The 20,561-nt window shown below is 49.3% G+C and overlaps 1 protein-coding gene across 2 annotated transcripts in view; it reads left to right on the forward strand.

The window, feature by feature from the left end:
• Positions 1-20,561, forward strand: part of QRICH1 (glutamine rich 1) — a 75,003-nt gene that overhangs the window by 11,601 nt on the left and 42,841 nt on the right. For both annotated transcript variants that reach the window (XM_075321480.1, XM_075321481.1), the window contains one exon: positions 7,948-8,925. In XM_075321480.1, the coding sequence (XP_075177595.1) occupies positions 7,948-8,925 (978 nt within the window). The remainder of the gene's footprint in view (positions 1-7,947; positions 8,926-20,561) is intronic.

Below are 20,561 nucleotides of genomic sequence, written 5' to 3' on the forward strand. Positions count from 1 at the left end.
GTCCTCCTGGACTTATTGCATTTCATTATCAGTAGTAGAACCCCCACCTCTGTTGTCTTAGGGCATCTCCAAGTCTTTTATCAGGCACCGTAGAGCGACATAATAACTGTGCAGATGGATCCAGTTTCACGTTGGCTCACACTAATCATTTCCGTCCCTGGTGGTATATTTCTCATTGGTGATTTGTTTTTCTGTACAGTCATTTAATCTGTGTCTTTATGTCTTGGTAATCTCACCTGTAGTTATATTTCTATACAGGATATATATATATATATATATATATATATATATATATATATATATATATATATATATATATATATATATATATATATATATATATATATATATATATATATATATATATATATATATATATATATATATATATATATATATAATATATATATAGAGATTATATATATATATATATATATATATATATATATATATATATATATATATATATATATATATATATATATATATATATATATATATATATATATAATATATATATAGAGATTATATATATATATATATATATATATATATATATCTCTCAAAACCCCTGTATAGAAATAGAACTACGGATTATATATAATATATCTCTCTCTCTGTTTCAAAACAAGGGAAATGTCCAGCTCTCCTGAGATGTATAATGCCAATCATGGTGCAAATTTTGTTACAACTGTATAGTTATATACAGTGTGTCCACACATATCCTGTCCACCGCCATTAACTTGAGAACGGCGGCAGCTATAGGCATAAAAGTGGTGTCTAGGTATAGTAAAGTAGCCATGTGCTACGCAATGAAACCACCTATAGCACCACCTGGTGGAAAACAATAGCATTTCTTTGTCGCTCCATATTGGGAGACCCAGACAATTGGGTGTATAGCTTATGCCTCCGGAGGCCACACAAAGTATTACACTAAAAGTGTAAAGCCCCTCCCCTTCAGCCTATACACCCCCCGTACTGCCACGGGCTCATCAGTTTTTATGCTTTGTGCGAAGGAGGTCAGACATGCACGCATAGCTCCAGAGCTTAGTCAGCAGCAGCTGCTGACTATGTCGGATGGAAGAAAAGAGGGCCCATAACAGGGCCCCCAGCATGCTCCCTTCTCACCCCACTCTTGTCGGCGGTGTTGTTAAGGTTGAGGTATCCATTGCGGGTACGGAGGCTGGAGCCCACATGCTGCTTTCCTTCCCCATCCCTCAATTAGGGCTCTGGGTGAAGTGGGATCCTTTCGATCTCCAGGCACAGGAGACCGTGCTCCATCCACAGCTCCTGAGGACCATGCTGGATAGGAGCCGAGTATCGTTCAGGGACATGGCCCTGCTACTTGAGGTACTCTGTGTCCCCGTGGGGACCGCGCACAGCAACACTCCAGCATTGCTGGGTGTGCTAGTGCACCGGGGACAGCAGCGCTGACTGCGTTTGTGCCATTACACACTTCAGCGTCGCTGAGTGTGTTCGTGTAGGGGGACTGCCGCGCTGACCGCCGCTGCCATGGTTATCACTACGGCGCGGCTGGGACTGTTAGTGCGCCGGGGACTTCCGCGCTGACCGCGCTTATACGGCGGCCGCGCTTATAACTCGAGTCCCCGGCTTTTGCGGCCTAGTCTCGTTTTCTTCCCGCCCCCAGCCCTGCCAGTCAGGGGAAGGGCGGGACGCTGTACAGGACGGCAGCGCTGAGGGCTGGAGCATGCTTTGCATACTCCACCCCCCTCACTCTGCACAGTGGGGCACCAGTTCCCGCACTTTTCTGGGTCACGCCCACGGCTCCCTCCTCTCCTCAGGACGCCGGCAGCCATTCCTGTCAGCTCTGCTAACGCTGGAGAGGAGAGACAAGCTCAGGGAGACCCAGGCAGGATTTCTGGTGCCCACACAACCGCTTTGCGAAGGCGGTAAGCAGCACCTGTGGTGCTGGCCCCACTAGTGCAGAAGTGTACTTATAGATTACATGATTATAGACTATACTTTACACTGTATGGTGCACTGTTGATTTTTGTCTATATACCCTCCTGTATTGCTCAGAGGAGACAATAGCATGTCGTCCACAAATAGCAAGGGTGCCAAAGCACAGACTTACTATGCTGCCTGTGCAGCATGTACGGCTATACTGCCGGCAGGTTACACTGACCCTCATTGTGTGCAATGCTCGGCCCCTGTGGCACTTTCTCAGCCAGAGCCTCTGCTAAGGGCGGCCCAGGGAGATCCACCTGTTAACACTGTCCAGGTGACAGGGACGGAGTTTGCAGTTTTTACTGAAAGACTTTCTGAGACTATGGCTAAGATATTAGAAGCCTTGCAGTCCAGGCCGGCATCTCAAGCCAGGGGCACTGTGGAATCATTGCCCCCTGGTCCCCCTCAGTTGGAACAGCAATGTCCTCCCGGGGTGTCTCATGGATCCCAGGGTGAGGTCTCTGACACGGACCGCAGCCCCAGACCGATTAAGCGAGCTCGCTATGATATCCCCTCGACATCATCACAATGTTCAGGGTCTCAGCGAGAGGACTCTCTGTATGATGAAGCGGAGGTAGCTGATCAGGATTCTGATCCTGAAGCCGCTCTCAACCTTGATACTCCTGATGGGGACGCCATAGTGAATGATCTTATTGCGTCCATCAATGAAATGTTGGATATTTCTCCCTCAGCTCCTCCAGTGGAGGAGTCAGCTTCTCAGCAGGAGAAATTCCGTTTCAGGTTTCCCAAGCGTACAAGGAGTATGTTTCTGGACCACTCTGACTTCAGAGAGGCAGTCCAGAAACACCGAGCTTGTCCAGATAAGCGTTTTTCCAAGCGCCTTAAGGATACACGTTACCCTTTCCCCCCCTGACGTGGTCAAGGGCTGGACTCAGTGTCCCAAGGTGGATCCTCCAATCTCCAGACTTGCGGCTAGATCCATAGTTGCAGTGGAAGATGGAGCTTCACTCAAGGATGCCACTGACAGACAGATGGAGCTCTGGTTGAAATCCATCTATGAAGCTATCGGCGCGTCTTTTGCTCCAGCATTCGCAGCCGTATGGGCACTCCAAGCTATCTCAGCTGGTCAGGCGCAAATTGACGCACTCACACGTACGTCTGCGCCGCAGGTGGCGTCTATAACCTCTCAAACGTCGGCATTTGCGTCCTACGCTATTAATGCTGTCCTGGACTCTGCGAGCCGTACGGCGGTTGCAGCCGACAATTCGGTGGCAATACGCAGGGCCTTGTGGCTGCGGGAATGGAAGGCAGATTCGGCTTCCAAAAAGTGCTTAACTGGATTGCCATTTTCTGGCGACCGTTTGTTTGGTGAGAGATTGGATGAAATCATCAAACAATCCAAGGGAAAGGAAACAGCCTTACCCCAGGCCAAACCAAAAACACCCCAACAGAGGAGGGGACAGTCGAGGTTTCGGTCCTTTCGGGGTGCGGGCAGGTCCCAATTCTCCTCGTCCAAAAGGCCTCAGAAGGATCAGAGGAACTCCGACGCATGGCGGTCTAAATCACGCCCTAAAAAGACCGCCGGAGGTGCCGCTACTAAGGCGGCCTCCTCATGACTTACGGCCTCCTCACACCGCATCCTCGGTCGGTGGCAGGCTCTCCCGCTTTTGCGACACCTGGCTGCCACAAGTAAAAGACCGTTGGGTGAGAGACATTTTGTCTCACGGTTACAGGATAGAGTTCAGCTCTCGTCCTCCGTCTCGATTCTTCAGAACATCTCCGCCTCCCGAGCGAGCCGAGGCTCTTCTGCAGGCGGTGGGCATTCTGAAGGCAGAAGGAGTGGTGGTCCCGGTTCCTCTTCAACAACAGGGCCACGGTTTCTACTCCAACCTGTTTGTGGTTCCAAAGAAGGACGGGTCCTTCCGTCCTGTTTTGGACCTAAAACTGCTCAACAAACACGTAAGGACCAGGCGGTTCCGGATGGAATCCCTCCGCTCCGTCATCGCCTCAATGTCCCAAGGAGATTTCCTAGCATCGATCGATATCAAGGATGCTTATCTCCACGTACCAATTGCTCCAGAGCATCAGCGCTTCTTGCGCTTCGCCATAGGAGACGAACACCTTCAGTTCGCGGCACTGCCGTTCGGCCTGGCGACAGCCCCAAGGGTTTTCACCAAGGTCATGGCTACAGTAGTTGCGGTCCTCCACTCTCAGGGTCACTCAGTGATACCTTACTTAGACGATCTGCTGGTCAAGGCACCCTCTCAAGAGGCATGCCAACACAGCCTCAACGTTACTCTGGAGATTCTCCAGAATTTCGGGTGGATCATCAATTTTCCAAAGTCAAATCTGACACCGGTCCAATCGCTGACATATCTTGGCATGGAGTTTCATACTCGTCCAGCAATAGTGAAGCTTCCGCTGGACAAACAGCGTTCACTACAGACAGGGGTGCAATCTCTCCTTCAAGGTCGGTCACAACCCTTGAGGCGCCTCATGCACTTCCTGGGGAAGATGGTGGCAGCAATGGAAGCAGTCCCTTTCGCGCAGTTTCACCTGCGTCCACTTCAATGGGACATCCTACGCAAGTGGGACAGGATGCCGACGTCCCTAGACAGGAACGTTTCCCTCTCTCAGGCAACCAAAGCTTCCCTTCGGTGGTGGCTTCTTCCCACTTCATTATCGAAGGGGAAATCCTTCCTACTCCCATCCTGGGCGGTGGTCACGACGGACGCGAGTCTGTCAGGGTGGGGAGCAGTTTTTCTCCACCACAGGGCTCAGGGTACGTGGACTCGGCAAGAGTCCTCACTTCAGATCAATGTTCTGGAGATCAGGGCAGTGTATCTTGCCCTAAAAGCGTTCCAGCAGTGGCTGGAAGGCAAGCAGATCCGAATTCAGTCGGACAACTCCACAGCGGTGGCTTACATCAACCACCAAGGTGGGACACGCAGTCGGCAAGCCTTCCAGGAAGTCCGGCGGATTCTGCTGTGGGTGGAAGCCACAGCATCCACCATATCCGCAGTTCACATCCCGGGCGTAGAAAACTGGGAAGCAGACTTTCTCAGTCGCCAGGGCATGGACGCAGGGGAATGGTCCCTTCACCCGGACGTGTTTCAGGAGATCTGTTGCCGCTGAGGGATGCCGGACGTCGACCTAATGACGTCACGGCACAACAACAAGGTCCCAACATTCATGGCTTGATCTCAAGATCACAGAGCTCTGGCGGCAGACGCCTTAGTTCAGGATTGGTCGCAGTTTCGGCTTCCTTATGTGTTTCCTCCTCTGGCACTGTTGCCCAGAGTGTTACGCAAGATCAGGGCCGACTGCCGCCGCGTCATCCTCGTCGCTCCAGACTGGCCGAGGAGGTCGTGGTACCCGGATCTGTGGCATCTCACGGTCGGCCAACCGTGGGCACTGCCAGACCGACCAGATTTGCTGTCTCAAGGGCCGTTTTTCCATCTGAATTCTGCGGCCCTCAACCTGACTGTGTGGCCATTGAGTCCTGGATCCTAGCGTCTTCAGGATTATCTCAAGAGGTCATTGCCACTATGAGACAGGCTAGGAAACCTACGTCCGCCAAGATCTACATTTCTCGAACGGCGCCCCTGCGCCGCTCGGATGCACTCTTTGTCCTTGTCGCTGGTCAGCGTAAAGGGACACAAGCTTCCAAGTCAACCCTGGCTCGGTGGATCAAGGAACCAATTCTCGAAGCTTACCGTTCCTCGGGGCTTCCGGTTCCCTCAGGACTGAAGGCCCATTCTACCAGGGCCGTGGGAGCGTCCTGGGCCTTGCGACACCAGGCTACGGCTCTGCAGGTGTGTCGGGCAGCTACCTGGTCGAGCCTGCACATTTTCACGAAGCACTATCAGGTGCATGCCTATGCTTCGGCAGATGACAGCCTAGGTAGGCGAGTCCTTCAGGCGGCAGTTGCCCACCTGTAGGACGGAGCCGTTACGGCTCTATTATGAGGTATTATTTACCCACCCAGGGACTGCTTTTGGACGTCCCAATTGTCTGGGTCTCCCAATAAGGAGCGACAAAGAAGAAGGGAATTTTGTTTACTTACCGTAAATTCCTTTTCTTCTAGCTCCAATTGGGAGACCCAGCACCCGCCCCTGTTTTTGTACAACACATGTTGTTCATGTTAAATGGTTTCAGTTCTCCGATATTCCTTCGGATTGAATTTACTTTAAACCAGTTTATAATTTTTTCCTCCTTCGGGCTTTTGCACCAAAACTGATGAGCCCGTAGCAGTACGGGGGGTGTATAGGCTGAAGGGGAGGGGCTTTACACTTTTAGTGTAATACTTTGTGTGGCCTCCGGAGGCATAAGCTATACACCCAATTGTCTGGGTCTCCCAATTGGAGCTAGAAGAAAAGGAATTTACGGTAAGTAAACAAAATTCCCTTCTTTTACCTCGAAAACGGAACACGATAAAGAAAAATGGGAATTACAAAGTTGTAGGGCATCGTCCATTCAATACGAATCGACACCTTGCATACATAAATGCTATGATTAGAACGTGTAAAACTCTCACAAGGCTGCGGACGTGAAGCGATACCTCATGGAGACCTTCCTACAAGTCATTGGTATGTTGGCTGTGTGGAGTGGCCTCCGCTCACCTGACCTGACCCCATTGGACTTCTTTCTGTGAGGTCACATCAAACAGCAGGTGTATGTGACCCCTCCACCAACATTGCAGGACCTACGACGACGTATCACAGACGCTTGTGCAAACGTGTCACCTACCTTATTGCACAACATGCAGCATGATACAGTATGCTGTCCAGAGTCCAGATGTGCATTGCAGCTGATGGGGGCCACTTTGAGCATCAAAGTTAAAAGCGCCATATGCGTGACCAGCATTCAATGTTTTGGAGGGGTCATGGGTTTCATATCATAGCATTTCTGTATACAAAGTGTCGATTCGTATTGAATTGATGATGCCCTACAACTTTGTAATTCACTTTTTTTTCTCTATTTCGTTCCGTATTCGAGATAAAAATGCTAACTCTGTTTTCCACCAGGTGGCGCTATAGGTGGTTTCATTGCGTAGCGCATGGCTACTTTACTACACCTAGACACCACTTCTATGCTTATAGCTGCCGCCGTTCTCAAGTTAATGGGGGTGGACAGGATATGTGTGGACACACTGTATACAACTGGGTTCTGCCTGAGCAGAGTGTGAATGTGTAATTTTTGCTATTGTCAGGTAAACGCTGATGCCTTTCCACATTTACAAAAATTGCACACACAATTGGGGGGAAAAACCCCCCAGCAAAGTCTCCTGCTTATATAACATTAGTCAGTTTTAAAGGGGTTATTCCTGGCTTTGGGGTGTTTGCTATGGGGCTAAGAATTTAGCTGCAGGACGTTAGACACTACCTGCCTCTTTTGCTCTGTAATGATCTATTCCCGCTCGGCGCTATCATGGACTCCTTCTGTCGGTGATGCTCTTGCTTCCGGTGATGTCAGCAGCTTCCTCTGCTTTGTCGACAGAGCGTCATTCTGAGTGACAGCCGGTTCAGTCTAATGCATTGGTTGTTGGCTGCTAATCAACATGAAGTCGGCAGTGACGCCCCATCGACAGAGCAGAGGGGAAGAGAAAAAGCTGCTCTGTTCACTCGAGGTCAAAGTAATCAGGAGAATCGCCGCCCGAGACAGAAAAGATTGCTGCAGGGCAGAATAAGCAGGTAGTTGGCAAATACCTGCTGGTAAGTTCTTGGTCCCATAGCAAGAAATATAATCCAAAGTCCTAGATAAGTTCCATAAACAGAAAAAAGAGAATAGGTAGTTTTAACTTTTTTTTTTTTTTTTTCTACTTTTCTTGCTTTCATTGTCTAATGCAAAATAGTCATCTTTTACAAAAAAATATTTTTTTTGGGGGGGGTGGTTTCACTCTGGATGTATGTGGTTTTTTTGTTTTTTTTCATGGATTTCTTAATTGCTATGTGATTACTTTATAATCTGTTAGTCTTTTATCTTGGCACTATTAATTGGTATTAACTTGTTTTCCAGGTTCAGCAATCTCCCCAGCAAGTGACTGCCCAGCAGCTCTCGCCACAGCTCAATGTCCACCAGTCTGAGCATCCAATCCAAGTACAAGTCCAGATCCAGGGATCGGCTCAGTCTCAGACGTCACAAAATGCACAGACGATACAGACTCAGTCCCTTCAGTCTGCCAATGCTTCCCAGCAGCTCACAAACTCCCAGTTACAGGTGGCTCAGATCCAGGTGCAGCATGTTCAGCCTGGCCAGCAGATGCAACCCACAGACCTCCAGGATGATCATATACAACACCAACAGATACAGGCACATCTGGTGGCAGGACAGTCGGTGGGCAGTGGGATTCAGATACAATCCGCAGGGGCGCTTTCACCACCTCCCTCACAGCAGGGCTCTCCTAGAGAAGGAGAAAGACGATCTAGCACTTCAAGCGTCCTTCAACCTGTAAAGAAACGTAAGGTGGACATGCCCATTACTTTGTCATATGCAATTTCCGGGCAGCCAGTCGCTGCTGTTCTTGCAATTCCACAAGGCCAGCAGCAAAGTTATGTTTCCCTGAGGCCAGACTTGCTGACGGTGGACAGTGCTCACTTATACGGGGCCACAGGCACAATCACAAGCCCCACAGGAGAGACTTGGACCATCCCGGTGTATTCAGCAAACACCCGCAGTGATTTGCAGCAGCAAAATATAACCCACATTGCCATCCCTCAAGAGGCTTATAATGCCGTCCATGTCACAGGCTCTCCCACTACTGTGGCTGCTGTAAAACTGGAGGATGACAAGGACAAAATGGTTAAAAATCACGAGGAAGTGGTTCAGACTCTGGCAAACTCCCTTTTTCCGGCCCAGTTTATGAATGGGAACATCCACATTCCGGTTGCTGTCCAGGCTGTGGCAGGGGCGTATCAGAATACAGCACAGACTGTCCACATATGGGACCCCCAGCAGCAGACCGCGCTACATGAGCAAGTGCAGCATCAGCTACAGGTAACCTACAGTGCGGGAAGATAGGCCAAATTCTCCGAACCTTATTGTTTACTCTAATTACAACATTGTATACTTTGAAAGTCATTGGGATTCATATACACATGGGTATGCCAAGCTTGTGTATGTATGTATGTATATATTATACATTTTATTTTTTTTTAAGGAGGTTAAAAGAGGTTTCAATTATAAATCCATAAATACAGTATGATGGAGGCCTTTGAGTAAAAGCTGAGCAAATTAATGTTCTGGATTGATGTGAGCTGCAGTCATAGAGGCCAATCCTTGGAATGCATTATGCCGTAGACCACCCTTGTGAATATACATCCTGAACTGAGTGTCTACTGATAATGCGTACTATAAACAATGTACACTGCAGTTGAGTGAGTGCACTCATAGATGTAGGGTTGTTTGTCAATACATACAGTGCACACATTACTTACACCCTCCGCCATTCAAAGTCTAAAATGAATATATACATTTAATTTAGAGTGTAGGGTGCACTCTTGCCAAAAAAATAAACACATCCAAAAACTTGGGTGCTACAACTATGAGGAAAACTGAGTTTACTTTTTCATATTTATTGGTGTGCACATATTTTTATTGAGGCCTTTTCCTCTTTTAATACTCCAAAATGAATATATACCTGATTGCATGGAAAAGAAGCTGCAAAATAAAACCATGCACTGTGCATACGCATACAATTCACTCTGTAAGGTCCTGGTTGCTCTCTGGTTTCTCTGTTTACATACGACTCTTAATCTCTCCTGGCCGTCTCCTTTCTACACAATTCACAAGTGTTTGCACACGCATGGTTTGTTTGGTCAAGTTTTTAGTTATTTTTGGCCATGCTGAGAGAACATTATGGGATGACTAAAGCTGGTGTCACACTAAACGACAGCGACAACGACGTCGCTGTTACGTCACCATTTTCGGTGACGTAACAGCGACCTTGTAAGTCGCTGTTATGATCGCTGCTTAGCTGTCAAACACAGCAGAAGCAGCGATCATAAGGTCGCTGTGCTACATGTTCAGAGAGCAGGGAGCCGCGCTTAGCGCTGGCTCCTTGCTCTCCTGCAGCACACATCGGGTTAATTAACCCGATGTGTGCTGCAGCTACATGTCACAGTTCAGAGAGCAGGGAGCCGCGCTTAGCGCTGGCTCCTTGCTCTCCTGCAGCACACATCGGGTTAATTAACCCGATGTGTGCTGCAGCTACATGTCACAGTGCAGAGAGCAGGGAGCCGCGCACACTGCTTAGCGCTGGCTCCTTGCTCTCCTTGCTACAGTATACATCGGGTTAATTACCCGATGCATACTGCAGCCACATGTCACAGTGCAGGAGCCGGCGCTGGCAGCAAGAGCGGAGGCTGGTAACCAGCGTAAACATCGGGTAACTAGGGAAAGGTCTTCCCTTGGTTACCCGATGTTTACGCTGGTTACAGCTTACCGCAGCTGCCAGTGCCGGCTCCTGCTCGCTTCATTTCGTCGCTCTCTCGCTGTCACACACAGCGATGTGTGTGTCACAGCGGGAGAGTGACGACCAAAAAATGAAGCTGGACATTCAGCAACGACCGGCGACCTCACAGCAGGGGCCAGGTCGTTGCTGGATGTCACACACAGCGACAGCGACGGGACGTCGCTGCAACGTCACAGAAAATGGTGACGTAGCAGCGACGTCGTTGTCGTCGTCGTTATGTGTGACACCAGCTTAAGAAACAAGTTCCCTCTTTATCCTGGACTTACGACGGTATGTCCGAATCAACCTTTGTTTCCCCCAATGTAAAATTCTTTGTAAAAGGAGAAAAATATAAAGCACTCTATCAGAATCATATTATGAGATTTGTTTTGGTGATGCATGATTCTATGAAAGGGCAAATTACTTTTCTTTTTCGCTCCTAATTGGGAGACCCAGACAATTGGGTGTATAGAGCTACTGCCTCCGGAGGCCGCACAAAGTACTACACTCAAAAGTGTAAGGCCCCTCCCCTTCTGGCTATACACCCCCCCGTGGGAGCACGGGTCCTTCAGTTTTTTGCTTTGTGCGAAGGAGGTCAGACACGCACGCATAGCTCCACTGTTTAGTCAGCAGCAGCTGCTGACTATGTCGGATGGAAGAAAAGAGGACCCATACAAGGGTCCCCAGCATGCTCCCTTCTCACCCCACTTTCTGTCGGTGGTGCTTGTTAAGGTTGAGGTACCCATTGCGGGTACGGAGGCTGGAGCCCACATGCTGATTCCTTCCCCATCCCCATTAGGGCTCTGGGCGAAGTGGGATTTTACCGGTCTCCAGGCACAGAGACCGTGCTCCATCCGCAGCCCCTGGAGAAGCCGCTGGATTTGGAGCTGAGTATCGTCAGGGACATGGCCCTGCTCCGTCAAGGTACTCTGTGTCCCCGTGCATACGCGCGCACACCGCAGCATTGCTGGGTGTGTTAGTGCGCCGGGGACAACAGCGCTGCTGCGCTTGTGCCATTTCCTCACTTCAGCTTAGCTGAGTGGGTAGACTCGGGGAGAACGGTCGCGCCGGCCGCTGGGACTGCGACGCGGCTGGGACTTGTGGTGCGCCGGGGACTTCCGCGCTGGCCGTGCACATATCACGGCCGCGCTTATTACTACAGTCCCCGGCTTTTGCGGCCTAGTTCGTTCGTTCCCGCCTCCGCACCTGCCAGTCAGGAGGAGGGCGGGACGCTGTACAGAGCATCAGCGCTGAGGGCTGGAGTCTTTTTTACATACTCCAGCCCTCACACCAGGCACAGTAGGACGCAGTTTCCCGCTCTTTGTTTGTGGCACGCCCACGGTCCGCCCCTCTTCACAGAACGCCGGCAGCCATTCCTGCCTGCACGCTGAGCTGCAGAGGGGAGACGGGGAGACCCAGACACGGGATTCTACGGCCTCATACCCGCTGTTCAGCGGGCGGTAAGCAGCCCTCAAGGGCTCACCCCCACTTGTGCCGTTTGTATACTGAGTATTTTGTGTTTGCAAATACTTTGTACTGTACGGTCGCTGGTGATTCTCGGCTATATACCCTCCTAGATTACAAGGAGGCAACAGCATGTCGTCCGCTAAACGCAAGGGTGCCAAGGCACAGACATTATATGCTGCCTGTACCGCATGTGCGGCTGCTCTACCGGCAGGTTCCACTGACCCCCATTGTGTGCAGTGCTCGGCCCCTGTGCAACTTGCACAGCCGGGGCCTCTGCTGGACGTGACCCAGGGTGTACCACCTGTGAATGCTGTCCAGGTGACAGGAACGGAGTTTGCAGCTTTTGCTGACAGATTGTCTATGACCATGTCAAGGATTCTTGAAACATTGCAGTCTAGACCAGTATCTCAGACCATGGACACTGTGGCATCATTGCTCCCTGGTCCCCCTCAGCTGGAACACTTCCAAGCTCCGGGGGTGTCACATGCACCCCAGGGTGACGATTCTGACTCGGACGACAGTCCCAGACAACCTAAGCGGGCTCGTTATGAGGGGCCCTCAACTTCGTCTCACTGGTCAGGATCCCAGCGGGACGAATCTATGGGTGATGAGGCGGATGTAACTGATCAAGATTCTGATCCTGGGTCCGCTCTCAATCTGGATACACCGGATGGTGACGCCATAGTGAATGATCTTATAGCGTCCATCAATAGGATGTTAGATATTTCTCCGCCAGCTCCTCCTGCGGAGGAGGCAGCTTCACAGCAGGAGAAATTCCATTTCAGATACCCCAAGCGTAAATTAGGCACTTTTCTGGACCACTCTGACTTTAGAGATGCAATCCAGAAACACCACGCTTATCCTGAGAAGCGGTTTTCTAAACGGCTTAAAGATACACGCTATCCTTTTCCCCCTGACGTGGTCAAGGGTTGGACCCAGTGTCCCAAGGTGGACCCTCCAATCTCCAGGCTTGCAGCTAGATCCTTAGTTGCAGTAGAAGATGGAGCGGCACTTAAAGATGCCACTGACAGGCAGATGGAGCTCTGGCTGAAATCCATCTATGAAGCTATTGGAGCGTCGTTGGCGCCAGCTTTCGCAGCCGTATGAGCACTCCAAGCTATTTCAGCTCGGCTTATACAAGTCGACTCGGTCACACGTACATCTGCCCCGCAGGTGGCACCATTGACCTCTCAAATGTCTGCATTCGCGTCTTACGCGATTAATGCTGTCCTGGACTCTACGAACCGTACGGCGGTGGCGTCAGCCAACTCCGTGGTTTTGCGCAGGGCCCTGTGGTTGAGAGAATGGAAAGCAGATTCTGCTTCCAAGAAGTGCTTAACCAGTTTGCCCTTTTCTCGTGACCGATTGTTTGGGGAGCGTTTGGATGAAATCATTAAACACTCCAAGGGTAAGGACTCATCCTTACCTCAACACAGACAAAACAAGCCCCAACAAAGGAGGGGTCAGTCTGGTTTTCGGTCCTTTCGAGGCTCAGGCAGGTCCCAATTCTCCTCGTCCAAAAGGACTCAAAAGGATCAGAGAGGTTCAGATTCTTGGCGGACGCAGTCACGCCCAAAAAAGACAGCAGGAAGAACCGTTACCAAGACGGCTTCCTCATGACTCTCAGCCTCCTCTCTCCGCATCCTCGGTCGGTGGCAGGCTCTCCCGCTTTGGCGGCATTTGGCTGTCACAGGTCAAAGACCGTTGGGTGAGGGACATTCTGTCTCACGGGTACAGGATAGAGTTCAGCTCTCGTCCTCCAACTCGTTTCTTCAGAACTTTCCCACCACCCGACCGAGCCGATGCTCTGCTGCAGGCGGTGGCCGCTCTAAAGGCGGAAGGAGTGGTGACTTCCGTTCCTCTTCAGGAGCAAGGTCACGGTTTTTACTCCAATCTGTTTGTGGTGCCAAAGAAGGACGGGTCCTTTCGGCCCGTCCTGGATCTAAAGTTGCTCAACAAACACGTAAAAACCAGGAGGTTCCGGATGGAATCTCTCCGCTCCGTCATAGCCTCAATGTCTCAAGGAGATTTCTTAGCATCAATAGACATCAAGGATGCTTATCTTCACGTGCCGATTGCGCCAGAGCATCAGCGTTTTCTACGCTTCGAAAGCGAACACCTGCAGTTCGTAGCGTTACCTTTCGGGCTGGCAACAGCCCCTCGGGTCTTCACCAAGGTCATGGCAGCAGTAGTAGCTGTCCTGCACTCGCAGGGTCACTCCGTGATCCCGTATTTGGACGATCTACTTATAAAGGCACCCTCTCAAGAGGCATGCCAACACTTCTGAACGTGGCACTGAAGACTCTCCAGAGTTTCGGGTGGATTATCAACTTTTCAAAGTCAAATCTAACCCCGACCCAATCACTAACATATCTTGGCATGGAGTTTCATACTCTCTCAGCGATAGTGAAGCTTCCACTGGACAAGCAGTGCTCTCTGCAGACAGGGGTGCAATCTCTCCTGCAGAACCAGTCCCACTCATCGAGGCGCCTCATGCATTTCCTAGGGAAGATGGTGGCAGCAATGGAAGCAGTCCCTTTCGCGCAGTTTCATCTGCGCCCTCTACAATGGGACATTCTCCGCCGATGGGACGGGAAGTCGACGTCACTCGACAGGGATGTCTCCCTCTCTCAGGCAACCAAGGACTCTCTCCGATGGTGGCTTCTTCCCACCTCATTGTCAAAAGGAAAGTCGTTCCTACCCCCATCCTGGGCGGTGGTCACGACAGATGCGAGCCTATCAGGGTGGGGAGCAGTGTTTCTTCACCACAGGGCTCAGGGGACGTGGACTCAGAGAGAGTCCACCCTTCAGATCAATGTTCTGGAAATCAGAGCAGTCTATCTTGCTCTGCGAGCCTTCCAACAGTGGCTGGAGGGCAAGCAGATCCGGATTCAGTCGGACAATTCCACAGCGGTGGCGTACATCAACCACCAAGGGGGAACACGCAGTCGACAAGCCTTTCAAGAAGTCCGGCGGATTCTGACGTGGGTGGAAAACACAGCATCCACCATATCCGCTGTTCACATCCCAGGCGTGGAAAACTGGGAAGCAGACTTTCTCAGTCGCCAGGGCATGGACGCAGGGGAATGGTCCCTTCACCCAGACGTGTTTCAGGAGATCTGTCGCCGCTGGGGGATGCCGGACGTCGACCGGATGGCGTCACGACACAACAACAAGGTCCCGGTTTTCATGGCACGGTCTCACGATCACCGAGCTCTGGCGGCAGACTCCTTAGTTCAGGATTGGTCGCAGTTCCGACTACCTTATGTGTTCCCACCTCTGGCATTATTGCCCAGAGTGATCCGCAAAATCAGGTCCGACTGCCGCTGCGCCATTCTCGTCGCTCCAGACTGGCCAAGGAGGTCGTGGTACCCGGATCTGTGGCATCTCACGGTAGGACAACCGTGGGCGCTACCAGGCCGTCCAGATTTGCTGTCTCAAGGGCCGTTTTTCCATCTGAATTCTGCGGCCCTGAACCTGACTGTGTGGCCATTGAGTCCTGGGTCCTAGGGACCTCAGGTTTATCTCATGATGTTGTTGCCACCATGAGACAGGCTAGGAAACCATCCTCCGCCAAGATCTACCACAGGACATGGAAGATATTCTTATCTTGGTGCTCTGCTCAGGGAGTTTCTCCCTGGCCATTTGCATTGCCTATTTTTCTTTCCTTCCTGCAGTCTGGGTTGGAAAAAGGTTTGTCGCTTAGCTCCCTTAAAGGACAAGTTTCTGCGCTATCCGTATTCTTTCAGAAGCGCCTGGCGCGACTTCCTAAGGTACGCACGTTCCTGCAAGGGGTTTGTCATATCATTCCCCCTTACAAGCGGCCATTGGAACCCTGGGATCTGAACAAGGTTCTGATTGCTCTCCAGAAGCCACCTTTCGAGCCTATGAAGGAGATTTCCTTTTCTCGGCTTTCACAGAAAGTGGCTTTTCTGGTGGCGGTCACGTCTCTTCGGAGAGTGTCAGAGCTGGCGGCGTTATCTTGCAAATCTCCCTTCCTGGTGTTTCACCAAGACAAGGTAGTACTGCGTCCAATTCCAGAGTTTCTTCCCAAGGTGGTATCTTCCTTTCATCTCAATCAGGATATCACTTTACCATCTTTGTGTCCGCATCCAGTTCACCAATTTGAAAAGGGTCTACATCTGTTGGACCTGGTGAGGGCACTCAGGATCTACATTTCCCGCACGGCGTCTCTGCGCCGTTCGGATGCACTCTTTATCCTGGTCGCTGGTCAGCATAAAGGGTCGCAAGCTTCCAAATCCACCCTTGCGCGGTGGATCAAGGAACCAATTCTTCACGCCTACCGTTCTGCTGGGCTTCCGACTCCTTCTGGACTGAAGGCCCATTCTACCAGAGCCGTGGGTGCGTCCTGGGCATTACGGCATCAGGCTACGGCTCAGCAGGTGTGCCAGGCGGCTACCTGGTCGAGTCTGCACACTTTCACCAAGCATTATCGGTGCATACCTACGCTTCGGCGGATGCCAGCCTAGGTAGACAAGTCCTGCAGGCGGCGGTGGCCCACCTGTAAGGAAGGGCTGCCCGACAGCCCGATCGCGAGGTATTATTTTACCCACCCAGGGACTGCTTTTGGACGTCCCAATTGTCTGGGTCTCCCAATTAGGAGCGAAAAAGAAGGGAATTTTGTTTACTTACCGTAAATTCCTTTTCTTCTAGCTCCAATTGGGAGACCCAGCACCCGCCCTGTTTTTCTGAGGGTATTTGTTTTTCGGGTGCACATGTTGTTCATGGTAATAACTTACGTTCTCCGATATTGTTTATCGGATTGAATTTGTTTTTGAAACAGTTATTGGCTTTCCTCCTTCTTGCTTTTGCACTAAAACTGAAGGACCCGTGCTCCCACGGGGGGGTGTATAGCCAGAAGGGGAGGGGCCTTACACTTTTGAGTGTAGTACTTTGTGCGGCCTCCGGAGGCAGTAGCTCTATACACCCAATTGTCTGGGTCTCCCAATTGGAGCTAGAAGAAAAGGAATTTACGGTAAGTAAACAAAATTCCCTTCTTTCCGGCCTCAGAAATACTCCACATGCTGTGTAATACAGTGTGTATAAAAAGTCTACACACCCCTGTTTTTGATATGTAAAAAATGTTGACTTTTTCCACCTTTTTTAAATGTTGCCCATAATTGAAAAACGTACTGAAATGTCTTCAGGTGAGAAAAGAAAATTGCTAAAATAATATATTATTTATTTATTCATTTATGTAGCGCTGTTATTTCCACAGCGCTTTTAAATACAATGGCAACACTGTCCCCATTGGGGCTCACAATCTAGGTTACCTATGAGTATATTTTTGGAGTGTGGGAGGAAACCCACGCAAACACTGGGAGAACATACAAACTCCTTGCAGATGGTGTCCTTGGTGGGATTTGAACCCAGGACCCAAGCGCTTCAAGACTGCAATGCTAACCACTGAGCCACCACAAGACTGCAGTGCTAACTACTGAGCCACCACAAGACTGCAGTGCTAACCAATAATGCGGTTGCATAAGTCTGCACACCTCTAAACTAATATGTTGTTGAAGTTCCCGTTTTGAATTTACGGTATTACAGCATTGTATTTTGGGGTCTGAGTCTCACATCTAGAATTGGCGACCTTTGCCCCCTCTTCCTTGCAGTAGCTCCACATATGTCATATTGTGGGGTCATCTCCTGTGTACAGCGCCCTCTTCAGGTCATCCAAAGATTTTCTATTGACTTCAGATCTGGCTATATTAGTGCTACTGTAAAACTTTGATGTTCTGGTGAAGTCATTCTGGTGATTTGGAGGTATGTTTAGGGTTGCTGTCTCGCTGAAAGGTGAAATTCCTCTTCAGTATTTTTGCTGATTTCTGAGGGTTTTCGTGCAAAATTGATTCTTGGAACTGATTAGAAGTCTGAACTCTATCATTTTGTATGATTAGAAGTCTCTCCACTTTGACTAAAGCATAATGCTGCCCTCTCTCTTCACTGTGGGGATGGTGATCTTTTGGTGATGTGCAATGTTGTCTTTGCAGCCATTATATGTTTTGAAATTATGGCGAAAAGGTTCCACCTTGATTTCATCAGACATAACACCTACATGATTTTGGCAGCCTTGAGATAATTTTTGCTAAATATACCCAGGCTTGGATATTTTTCTTTGCAGCAAAAGACTTTCTTGTTGCCATCCTCCCTGACAGGCGAAACATCAGGTGATTGTTGTCACATGCAGTACACAGCCAGTACTAGCCAGAAATTCCCGCAGCTTCTTTAATGTTGCTTTTCAGCCTCTTGGCAGCCTGCCAAACACATTTTTCTTACTGTGTTTGTTTATTTTTTTTTATCATCCGTTTTTGAGTTGACCAGTTCTAGGTAATGTCGCTGTTGTCAAATTTAAGCCACTTCTTGATGATGTCTTCCATGTCCATGGTAGATCTAATGCCTTGGAATTTATTTTTTTTTTCCCTTTCCCTGACTGATAACGTTTAACATGAGATACCTTTGCTGTGCTGTCAGCTGTTTATACTATGGCTTTTGCTGTAAAATGCAATGAAGAATGTTAGGAAAATCCTCCTAAAACTGCGACTCTTGCTATGGGATTAGCTGTGTGCTGACTACTATGTAACATGAGGGTAAATGTGATAATGGGCTATCCCTAAACACAACCACATCCCCAATTATAAGAGGGTGTTCACACATATGCAATCATATTATTGTAGTTTTATTTTTATTCATATGAAAATCAAAGCATGGTTAAGATTTCAGATTTCCAGCGTGCTCATTATGTGGATTTTCATTGTGGTTTTCACCCTATCCATTATTTAGTAAATGGAGTAGGGTAAAATATGCAATAAAATAGTCAACTAACACATGGAGATTTGGTGTGGCTTTGCAACTGAATATGTGGCATGTGAACATAGCCTAAGGCTATGTGCCCACGCTGCGGAAAATGCGCGGATTTTGCCGTGTATTTCTCGCGGAAAAGCCGTGGATTTTCCAGAAATCTGCAGCACAGCTACTCCCCAGCCATTTCTATGGCATTTGGGAAATGCTGTGCCCACGCTGCGGATTTTTCTGCAGCGGAAATCGTGCGGGTTTTCGTGCGGAAAAATCTGCAGCATGTCAATTACTGTTGCGGATTTTCGTGCGGATTTTGCCTATTCAATTGAATTAAAAAAAATAAATCACAAAATCCGCGTCAAATCCGCACAAAATCCGCACCTATGAAAAGGTGCGGATTCCGGGGGAAAGCTGCGGATTTTGATGCAGAAAAATCCGCAGATACAGAGTCCCGTGGGCACATAGCCTAAGGGTCTGTGTGCACAGGGTAGATGAGTTTCTTAAGCAAAATACGCACCCTCTGGCAGAATTCCACACCTGCGGCAAAAAAAAAAATCACACCCAAAATCCGCATGTGGTTTCACCTCAGTTTGTTGCGGTTTTGCCGCGGTTTTGTCTTTGTGGTTTTAAACCATTATCAATGGCAAAACCGCAGGTACCTGCAGAAGAGAAGTGACATGCTGCTTTTTGCTGCAGAAATTCTACAGAAAAACCTATAGGGGGGAAAAAAAAGCAGTGTGCGCGCAGCATTTTGGATTTCTCACAGATTTTGTTGGGGAAGGACTGCATAAACGTGACGAACAAAAACTGCACCTTTTCTGCAGCAAAACCCGTGGCAAATTCACGGCAAAAAAACGCAGTGTGCGCACAGGGCCTAAAGATTTCACTTCACTGGAACAAAGGGGATGAGGTTTACCCTAATCAAGCCCAGATCATTATCCCTCCATTAGACTGTACAGTGGGCACAATGTAGTCGGGGGTAACATTCTCCTGGCATTCACCAAACCCAGACTCTTCCATTAGATGCATATTGAAAAGTGTGATCCGTCACTGCACAGAACACGTTTCCCCCATACGTCTTTACACCGCTCCATCCGACACACAGCAATTGTGCTTTGTGATGTACGGCTTAGCATTGTGCTTTGTGATGTACGGCTTAGCATTGTGCTTGGTTGATGTACGGCTGCAAGCAGCGGCTCGGCCATGAAGCCCCTGGTGGGCGCAGTGTTTGTGCTGATGTTACCAGAGGCGGTCTGGACTCTGCAGTGATGTGGTCAGCAGAGTGTTGGTGACTCTTCTATCCTCTGCTCCCCAGCACTTGTCCCCCTGTTTTATAACGTAAAGGAGCTGCTGCGGTTCCTTCTACTTCTCAATTATAACATTCAGAGGTCATGGGGGAAAAAATTGGGAGAAAGAAATGTAATGAACTGACTTGTGAAAACGGTGGCTCCTGTTACAGGACTGTGCTGATACCAGTGAGCTCTGCCCCACCAGCCACTCTGTAACATGTTAGCAAGGGCTCATTCAGACGACCGTTGCGTCTCTCTGGGTCAGTTCCTAGTTTTTTGCGGACCCACGGACAGGACCATCTTTTCAATGCCCTTTGCCTAGGATCGGATGGCACACAGTAGCACTTTTGTGTGCATCCGATTCACGGGGGTGGGGGGGCGGATGTTATACACCGGATTAGACCAGTCCAAACGTTTTAACCCCAGGGTCAATGGGGCCAGATGCTATACATTGGGGGCAGCTAGACTTACTGGAAAAACCCAAGTCAGTGATTAAGATGTTTGGTCATGTATTTTTCCCCATGTAATGTATGTTTGTGTGTCAATTTATCACAGCAGCATATCAGATTTCCGCTCCCTTGTGATTCCACAGCTGCTTAATCATCTAA

The sequence above is a fragment of the Anomaloglossus baeobatrachus genome, chromosome 8, assembly GCF_048569485.1.
Source record: "Anomaloglossus baeobatrachus isolate aAnoBae1 chromosome 8, aAnoBae1.hap1, whole genome shotgun sequence".
Lineage (NCBI taxonomy): Eukaryota > Metazoa > Chordata > Amphibia > Anura > Aromobatidae > Anomaloglossus > Anomaloglossus baeobatrachus.